The following is a 10,099-nucleotide window of genomic DNA, read 5'->3' as shown; positions in this document are numbered from 1 at the left end:
CCCCCCATGGAGCAAGAGGATTTGGGGGCTCTAAGGGTCCAAAGTCTTGGCAGGCTTCTTAGTCTCCCCACCTCCCAAGCTGAGTCAAATTTTAATTGAAGCCTGTGAAGCACAAAGTCCTACAGAAACCATTAGGAGAGTCTTCTGGAAAATAGAGACTGACAAGAATCCCTGCAGGGAAGAGGATGAAAGAAATCACAGCTCACCAAGCCCTCTGGGCAACCAGTCCCAGGGCACCCAGCAGACGGCTTCTCCATCTCTGTCGCGCCCAAGTCCTCTCCCAACCCTGATCTCATTAAAAGGAAACCAAAAGAGCTATATTATTTGGCTTCCATCTGGTCTCTTGAGATTCAAGGACTTTAATCAGTAAAATGTTAAAGAATAAAATAACTCTACAATAACAAGAAAGCCGCCAGCTGGCCCTTCCAGTGACCTTGCCAGAGTGCCTGGGAAATGGATCACACCATCTGGGCTTGACTTCCCTCCTGGGGAAGAGTGAGCAATTATGCCATTTTAGGATCCAAGTTTACAAAAAATTTATTTCCCCAAATAAGAAAATTTGTGCCCCCCAAACAGCTTGCATCTAATATATCATCTGCTTCCTGCATCCCACTGCCCCCACCCCAAACCAGCCCTCCTCTCTTCCTTATTCCAGGCCCACAATTCCAACATGGCATCTTCGGGAAGGGTTGACAGTTCAAGGCACCACAGAGGGCTCCCTGTGAAGAAACGTGGAAAAGCCTAAGAGCAGGAAATAAATTACACTGGTTGAAAAGATAAGAAAATTGGTTGAATTCCTCCTCCAGGTCCAAGTGTAGGACTTACCAGACCTCTTCCTGGGGCCATCTTGCTCTCATGGGGAGAACCTAAACTCAAATCTATGAAGGAAAGACAGAGCGGGCAAGGTGCCCAGCAGGTGACAGTTGAGAGAGAAGAGTGCTGGTGGTTCAGGCTGGGTCTCCCTTTTTCAAGGAGCCACTGAGAGGGAGCTTCAGGGTGTAGACCTGGGAGGCAGCCCTTAAATTCCCACATAGCGTCCTCTGGCAATGGCCGACTAGCCCTTACCCCATCTGGTGTGTCCCTGGGAAAAAGAGGCAAAGGGGAGTGGGAAGGACTCCACCACAGTAGGCAGGGTTGAACCTGGAGCCTGGGGCTCAGGCTCTGTGCTCTGAAGTGCCGTGAGGAAGGGGCTCAGGCTCTTCCTCCCCAAGAGGGACAAGGAAGAGGAAGCAGTCTGAGGTAAACCTCCCCATCGAAGGATATATTTTCAGCCTTGAGCCACTTGGCTGGCTCCACCTCTCACCCCACTCCCCTCCTCAGACTCCTTTTCCACAGCCTGTGGAAGCCCATAGAAGCTTCTTTCATAGCATTGGAAGCTTTGCCCGGTTCAAAGGGTTAGGCACCACAAGCAGGCCCCGGGGTCATTGTCATCTTGGTCTTCAGTGCCCTTTCTGAAAGAACTGGCCATCATCCTCCCAGGAGCAGCCCAGACCGCAAAGGTTGGTGTGGCCTGAGTGCAGTGGGAAGAAGCTACCTCCCTGAAGGGTGACCTCTGAAGTCGGACCCCAGAGAGACACCCTCGTAAGGTCAACAAGGGGCTTTCGGGGTGAACAGGGCCAGTGAGTGGCACCTGGGTGGGGGTGGGGGGATCCTGAGTCTGGGACCAGAGCTTCTTCCAGGCTGTTACGTGTGGTGTCAGTTGCTCAGGAAGTATCTAACCATGGAGCTGTGGATATTCTGGCACTTTCCAGGTCACCCTGAGTTTCTTCTTATGTCTCATCTTCACAACTTTTGAGGGCAGGTTTTCTCATTTAAAAAAATTTTTTTAATGTTTATTTTTGAGAGAGAGAGAGACAGAGAAACAGAGTGTGAGCGGGGGAGGGACAGAGAGAGAGGGAGACACAGAATCCGAAGCAGGCTCCGGGCTCTGAGCTGTCAGCACAGAGTCCCACGCAGGGCTCGAACCCATAAACCGTGAGATCATGACCTGAGCTGAAGTCCGGTGCTTAACCGACTGGGCCACCCAGGCGCCCTAGATTTCCTCATTTGAGAAAGGAGGAAGGCAAGGCCCAGAAGATCACATTCTAAGTAGAATCACTGAGACCCAAAGCCACATACTGTTTAAAGCTCATGTAACTAAAGTGCCCCGGCCAGTGCCCGGGTCCAGGCGCACCCGCGGCATCAGGGCCCCCCCGGGCCTGCCGGCTTGTTCTCTTCAGGGCAGGCTCTCCTCCAACAGAGGCCGCTGGCCCCCACAGCTTCAGGCTCGCAGCCTATCCGGTCAGCAACCCCAAGAGAAAGGCCCCGAGTCTCTAATTCTTTACGAGAAAGTATTGAGAATACTCTTATACGTACTACCTGGATTTGTCGTATCTTTATATTCTGTCCTGAGCTGGTGTTTTAAAAATGATCTTTTAAAAAAGAAAATACAGGGGCGCCTGGGTGGCTCAGTCGGTTGAGCGTCCGACTTCGGCTCAGGTCATGATCTCGTGGTCTGTGAGTTCGAGCCCCGCGTCGGGCTCTGTGCTGACAGCTCAGAGCCTGGAGCCTGTTTCGGATTCTGTGTCTCCCTCTCTCTGCCCCTCCCCCGTTCATGCTCTGTCTCTCTCTGTCTCAAAAATGAATAAACGTTAAAAAAATTTAAAAATAAATAAAAATAAAGAAGAAAATACAGGAAAGGGACCAATCGTGGTACCTTCAGACAAGGGACTATATTATTCAGCACTAAAAAGAAGTGAGCTCTCAAACCATCAAAAGACATGGAAGAAACCTGAATGCATATCATTAAGTGAAAGAAACCAAGCTGACAGGGCTACATAACGTGTGATTCCAACTATGTGACGTTCTGGAAAAGGCAAAACTACAGAGACAGTAAAAAAGATCAGGGGTTGGCGGGGGTTGGCGGGGGGGGGGGGTGGATAGGTGGAACATTTTTAGGGCGGTGAGAACACCGTGTATGAGACCGGACGATGGTGGATACGTGTCATTACTCATCATCAGTCCAAACCCACAGAATGGGCCCCACCGAGAGCGGACCCCGAGGTAAACCACCAGCTCTGGGTGATAACCACGTGTCCATGTGGGTTCATGAGTCGCCACCAAGGTACAGCTCTGATGCTGGATGTTGTTGGAGGGGAAGGCTGGGGTGGGGGAGGGGAGGCACATGGGAAAATCTCTGGACCTTCTCAGTTTTGCTATGAACCTAAAACTGCTAAAAAAAAAAAAAAAAAAAAAAAAAAAAAAAAAAAAAGATGAAGTCTCTTAAAAACACACAGAAATACAATTATTAAGAACGATGACACCCAAGTCTCCACGATGCCCCCCCCCACCCCCCAAGCTAGTTTCCCAATTCAGCCTCAACAAAGTACCACAAACTGAGATGCTTCAACCACGGGGAACGTATTTGCACACAGTGGTGGAGGCTCGAAGTTCCGAGGTCAAGGCGTCTGCAGGACCGGTTCCTTCTGGGGCTGGCGGGGGGGGTGGGGGGGGGGTGGAGGGGCATTCCCTGCTTCTCCCCCAGCTCCGGTGGTTGGCTGGCAATCTCTGGTCTTACAGACGCATCACCCCATTCTCCCCTCCGTGCTCGTGTGCTGTCCTCCCTACACGTGTGTGTCTGTTCTCAGATACCCTCTTGTTATAGGGACACCAGTCATACTGGATGGGGACCCGTCCTAATGACCTCATTTTAACTCGATTACCTCTGAAAAGACCCTGTCTCTGAATATGATCACATTCTGAGATACCAGGGGGTTAGGACTGCAACCTACGTTTTAGGAGGTGGTGGGGGGGGGGACCCGTTAACACCCACTGAAGACACAGACTTGCCCTGACCTATGGCGGCCGACTGAGCGCCACATGGCTATGTCGCTGTTCCGACTGCGTGTGTCCCTGGCGGTATTCCGGCACGGAATTCTCACGGGTGATTTCACAAGCAGGCTGCAACTCACACCTGGCTCTCCCCATCTAGAGCAGCCTGTCAACGCACGGCGGGGTTAGACACATTTTCCAGGTGTCACGGGACGATGCAACACGTGGCGGGGTGGCCTTCACTCGGCAGGTGCAGCCAAGCCTCAGCCCGGCACATCCAAAAGGTCTCCCGGAGACTTGGGCGCTCCCAGCACTTTTCTTCTCTTAGGACGTCTCTGAGCCGCAGAACCCATATGCCAGACATTCCGCGGAGGCAATTCGGAGGCGAAGTGTCTCGAGATCTGTCGCCCAAAACACACTTACTGTCTGACACAGCCATTTCTATTCCTCTTAGAGCCCCTTTTTGCATTGCTGACTCCCGAGAAAGCTAATTAATTATTGGGGACACCACTATTAAATTGACACGGTGATTAATCTGATAATCCCTTGTATGAAATTACCTCTGAAATGCTAACTTTTCATCTTTTGAAACTCACTGTGTAAATTACTCTGAAGATCCCATTGTACCGGCTTTTGGCTCTGGAAACCTTAACGGCAGTTTTTTTTGCCAAAAGCAATAAAAGCTGTCCCGAATTTTATCAGGTCAATCAGGAAAGAGGCAGGCAGGCAGGAAATTGAAGGTGACACACTGCAAGTGGGGGGTGTGCCTGACGGATTGTTAGAACCTGCTGTTGCCAGTTGGCTACAGGAGACTTTGCGCCGAGGAGAGGCACAGCGGTAGCCTCCTGAGGCAGAGGGACAGGAGCCCCTGGTCGCAGGTGTCGAGGCTCCTTGACACAAGAGCCAGTGTGGTTCTAAGCGGTGGTCCCTTCCCCCCTTCTCTGCACCACCGTCCCTACGTCCCCTCCCAATGCACCTCCTGCAGTGGTGGAGACCTCTTGGTGCGTGACAGAGACAATGCCTGCCCTCCTGGCACTTCCATTCTAACAGAGGCAGTCAGACAATAAACAAGATAAATGACAAGTGACAGGGTGTGAAGGGGATAAGGGAGATCTAGCGGGGGGGTGGAAATACACAATTTTTAAAATATTTTTTTTAATGTTTTATTTATTTTTGAGAGCGAGAGACAGAGGGCGAGCAGGGGAGAGGCGGAGAGAGAGGGAGACACAGAATCTGAAGCAGGCTCCAGGCTCTGAACTGTCAGCACAGAGCCCGACGCGGGGCTCGAACCCATGAACTGCGAGATCATGACCTGAGCTGAAGTTGGACGTTTAAGTGACTGAGCCACTCAGGAGCCCCTGGAAACATACAATTTTAAACCAAGGGTCAGGGAAGACCGTGTTGCCTCGTTTACCTCACCCTGGCCCTGCCTCGTTGAGATGACATTTGAATAAAGAACTGAAGGTGAGAGATTGGCCACGTGGATGCTGGAGAAAGAGCTTTCCAGGGCATAGCCAGTGCCATGGACCTGGCATGGAAACCTGACTGGTCAAGGAACAGCAAAGGGGAGCTGGAATAGAACGAGCAAAGGGGCAGCGGCAGGAGTTAAGGTCACAGAAATTTCGAATCCGTGAGCCATGGAAAGAGCTGAGTAAACCTGGCACTTCGGGGTGTTTTGCAAGGGAAAAGCAAGTCTGTCGATCCTGTTCTCTGCAGGTGTTCCCTCCCAGCCCTGGGTCCTGTCCTGAAGGCGTCTTCCAGGCAGACCACAGCGTCTAAGGGCCCACTCAAGGAGAAGGGTGTGGACTGCACGACGTGTAGGTGAGCACTTCCCAGGCCTGTAGTCCCGCTGCCAGGGTGCTCGACGCATCTGCCCCGGGAAACTGAGGCACCTCCCTCCAGCTTCCCACAAAGCATCCACGTTCTTTCTGCTTTGCGGGGGCAGGAAGCTTACTGCCTCCCACCTCCTTCTGTCCCAGGTTTTCTCCCATTTCTGCCTACAAAGGTGAGAGCAGAACAGTGAACCCCCCCCCCGCCCCCGCCCCAAGCCAGGAAGGCCCATGCCTGAGGTGGAGCCGGTTTGTGACGAATCTCTTATGAAGCCTGGAAACCAGAAGAGGTTTCTGATGCCCTCAGCGTCCAGGAGTTGTGGTCAGCAGCTGGAGTGACGTGGCGACAAACGGAAAGCACCTGTCCCCTGGAGGGGGGAGGGTGGGCACCTCCAGCTCACTCTGCAGCAGGAGAACGGTGGGTTTCTCTGTTTCAGACAAAACCTATCTATGGCCTTGAGGCTCTGGATCCAGCCTCTGTGGCTGCCCTCCGGCTGAGCTGCCCCACGGAAGGATTTTTCTGGAAAGGGACAGCCAGGTGCACACCTGGGGAGGCTCTGAGATCTCCGCCATCCCTGTTTTCTGCCCCCTAGGTGTGGGGATGGAGCCACTGACCGACGGCTGTCACAACAGCAGGTGCGGTTGCTTTTTTGGTGTGTCCCCGGCCCTCCCCGCTCATCTGCCACTGCACGGATGGTGCCTGACTCCTCTCCCCCGCTCCTCCCTCCATCCAGGCCCACACCGCGTTCCAGAACAATCCCCCACCGTGCGTCTGTGGAAGGGGCCGGTCTCCCTGTTGCTTTTCCAGTGAGCCTTTTCTTCCCCTGAAGCACATCCAAGAGCGCCGCACCGACTGCCCTCTGGGTTGCCATGGAAACGAAGCATTCTTCCCACTTCCCTCTTCTGTTTACCTTGGTCAGGGACTGCGGCAAAAACCAGCCAGTCGCTGAAGGGGAGGGCGGGCGGCTGGGGGAGAGGGAGGGAGGAGGGGAAGGCAGCCGCTCTAAACCAGATCATTCCGGTTCGGAGCGGTTCCCCGCTCTACCCCCGAGAGGCTCTCCAAGTAGGCTCTCCAACTAGGCGTGGGCCGCGGACGGCGGCTCCGCGCCCTGAGATTAGTGGAGAGGGGTCTGGAGGCTACTCCGCACCCCCCGCCCCGGGCTCCACGTCCGCCTGCGCTCTGCCTGCCCGGGCTTCCTCCCCGCCGGTGCGGGGAGTTGGCGGAGCCTTTGTCGAGCGGCCCGGGCTCGCCGGCCTCTGCTCGGCGGTGGTCGGTCGGTCACGACACCAGGGCGCCCGGCGGAGGGTGGGGGAGCGATGGGAGCCGACGTCCAGCCCCGCTCTGTGACCTGGCCCAAAGCACCCTCACCCTGCCCGCACCGCTGCCGTGGCCTCCCAACCGAGGGCCCCGCTTCCTCTGACAGCCTCCCTCGGCAGCGGGGGGACCGGTTCGTCCTCTCTCTGCCTTCCAGCTTCCAGTTGATCTTAGAATGAAAACCAGACGCTTTGCCCGGCTCTTCCATCATCTGCCCAGCCTGCCTCTCCTTGCTTCCCTGGCCTCCCCTCCCGGGTTCCCGTCCTCCCGCTACGCGGCTTCTTCCCCTTCCAGAAGACACCAGGGGCCGGGTTTTTGTCTTTGGAATGCTCTGGCCCCTTGATGTAGTGGCATTCTCCCTCATGTGCTTTCTAGCTCCTGGCGCGCAGTCATTGCATCCTCGGGGAGGCTCTCCCTAACTTGTCCGTGTCCGGCCGCTCGTGCTTCTTCACAGCGGCTGACTGGCTCCCCGCTCCCCGCCTCCCATGGAAGCTCCCTGAAGGCAGGCTTACTCCCCGCCGCCTGGCCCGGCCGGCTCCCGGCCCCGCGCGGGTGCGTACTAGGTGCTCAGTTAGTGAGCGGTCCGAGCGGGCGCGCGCCGGCGCCGACCCCGGCCTGCGCACCGCGCGCTCCCTCCCGCCTTCGGGCCGGGGGGTCGGGCGCCCCCTCCCGGCCGAGCTCCGCCGGCTGCCGCTGCCCGCCAGGGGGAGGCAGAGAAGCCCCGGGACGCGAGGTCGCGGGCCCGAGGCCGGCGCGCCGCAGGGAGAGAAACCGGCTGCGGGCCTCGCTCGTGCGGGGGAGGCGGCGGCGGCGGCGGCGGCCGGGCCACCCTCGCCGCCAGGCCAGGGCTCCAGGGCCCCGGAGGGCGACCGTTCTGGGGGCGGGGGATTGCAGGCAAGGCCACCCCTTCTCCGGGCTTTGCGGATCTGGGTAACTCTCTCTGCAGGCACGTCACTGCGCTTGGCTTGCCACCAAGTGGGGGTCAGCCCTCCAGGCTTAACATTCCAGTACCGCTTTGGCGGGGAGAAACGAAGCAGGGAAAGGCGCGGCTGGCCCTTCAAGGAGGCACAGCCTGGGTGGGCTCCGAGGTGGTGAGGTTGGCGGTGGGGGGAGCAGGGCTGGAGTTCCATCCAGTCCTGGACGCCGCCGGTGCACCCCTAGGTACATGTCATTCCCCGCAACGGCCGAGTTACCGTTCTTACGGATCACCTCTCTGTGGGTGGCAAGTGGGCCTCTTCCTTTGGGGGGGGGGAGGGGGCAAGGGCAGTTGCCAGCATCCTGAGCCACGATCTGATCTTGGCTGTTGCAGTGCACGCTCTCTACCTTTTCCTCCAGGGTGAGGCTCAGGGAGCAAATGAGACCCCAGATGCCTGGCGGAGGCCGGAGCAAGTTAAGTTCGCTCACTTCAAGTGGAGGAGCTCTTGTAGACATCCTTGGCCGTCGCAGGGAGAGCCACCTGGGCTCCAGCTTTCGGTGGAAGGTGCAAGAGGGACGAACTGACCGGTGTGGTCTAAGGTGACTCGGACTGAGTAACATTGGCTTTCTCTTTGCACAGTTGCCATGGGCACAGCCACCCTACAGCTCCAGATCGGGTGCGGGCTCCTGAAATAGCAAGTGGCCGGAGCTCCCAGCTGTCTCTGTCCTTCTCTCCTTCGCAGCCCTGGGCTGGGCTGGGCTGGGCTGGTCACTGCCCCGTCTGCCTGAGCTGAGCTCGGCGCCTTCCTTCCTAGGAGAGCTGCGGAGGCCCTCCTGTTAGGCGGACCATTGGAAAGGAACTCAGACACACTCGTGTGTTTGAGGATTTGAGAAAAGTGTCTCCCTCTTCCACCGGAGACTTCGAGGCCGGACCCCAAGGCCTGTGCAGGATGGGTGGGTTTGCCGGGTCTGCTTTGTGTATCGCTCAGAAGCCTTCCACCTCCCCTCCCCTCACTGTGGAGTGGATGACAGAAAAAGCCTCTAAAATAATGTATTATCTTGCTTGATTTTATGAAGGGACAGGATGGTGAGGAATGGTCTTCGGGCAACAATTAAATCTTGAGACTTTTTTTTTTTTTTTCTCTCCCTCTCCTGGATTTTTTTTTCTCCCACCGGCTTCCAAGATTGGCTTTTAAATCGAAGATTTCCAAATACCAGTCAGGCTACCTCTTAATCAATCAGGAACTTAAAAATACTACTACTCCAGCCCTACCCTTTGAACCACCCAATTTTTTACAGCCTGATTTGGTCAGAACGGACCCAGATTCACAGTATCCTGAAAAAGGGCTAAATCGAAAGAGTCACGAAGGGTACTGGTTTCTAAAGGAGAGAAAAGGGGGGAAAAAAAAACGAACAAAAACCGTGAACATACTTGAAAAAGCCAGCAGTCCCTGCTGTGGCCCTCTACATTTCCCGGGCCACCTTACCACTGTTAGCTCTTTTGGCTGTTTTTGTTTGTGTTTTCTGATACCTTCCTTTATGCCTCTAGTCAATATGCTTTCCTGGTTAGTGCTTAATTTGAGACATTCTGTATATTACCTTCCTGCCATGGAACATGAGGATTTAGCTCTCACCTATGTCACCCCACTTCCCTTGTCTCGTCCTCTTACTTTCTTTATTGGTTAATTTTGTAACTTTTAGCAAATACTTCGTCTTCATTTCCTGTACCATCAACTATAGAGAGCGAGAACGGTAAATACCCCAGGCATGCTTCAAAGCACCTCACACGTTATTGCAGCCACACAGTAACAAGGACTGAGCCGAGAGCCAAGAGCTGACCAAGCCTTGGTTCTCCAGCCCTCCAGGCCATCTCCTTCCGGCACTGTGCTGAGGTAGCCGCTAGCTACGCGTAACAGCTTATACTTACAGAAATGAAAATTAAATTGGAATGAAAATTGTAGTTCTCCGGTCACACTAACCACATCTGAAGTGCTGAACAGCCAGTGGCTACCACATACTGGACAGCGCAAATATAGAACATTTCCATCACCGCAGGAAACCACTGGTTTTGCGCTGCTCTGGAAGCTGGGCCTTTTATCTGAAGGTAAGTATGGAAACTGGATGGTTTTCCCAGTGTCGTCTCCCATCAAGCAGTTACTACCAAAGATTAACTGCAAGAGAATTGTGGTCCTACTGTTCAGTTATAAGAGCTTCGTAACAGCATTTTGAC

The 10,099-nt window shown here is 55.0% G+C and overlaps 1 protein-coding gene across 2 annotated transcripts in view; it reads right to left on the bottom strand.

Moving 5' to 3' along the window:
• Nucleotides 1–488: 488 nt before the first annotated feature.
• Nucleotides 489–10,099, bottom strand: part of KLHDC10 (kelch domain containing 10) — a 70,632-nt gene continuing 61,021 nt past the window's right edge. For both annotated transcript variants that reach the window (XM_043589526.1, XM_043589528.1), the window contains one exon: nt 489–719. In XM_043589526.1, coding sequence (XP_043445461.1) covers nt 504–719 — 216 coding nt within the window. In that variant the 3' untranslated portion in view covers nt 489–503. The remainder of the gene's footprint in view (nt 720–10,099) is intronic.

This window comes from Prionailurus bengalensis, chromosome A2, assembly GCF_016509475.1.
Source record: "Prionailurus bengalensis isolate Pbe53 chromosome A2, Fcat_Pben_1.1_paternal_pri, whole genome shotgun sequence".
Taxonomy (NCBI): domain Eukaryota; kingdom Metazoa; phylum Chordata; class Mammalia; order Carnivora; family Felidae; genus Prionailurus; species Prionailurus bengalensis.
The sequence above is the reverse complement of the archived record's forward strand: the minus strand, read 5'-3'. Positions and strand labels throughout refer to the sequence as shown.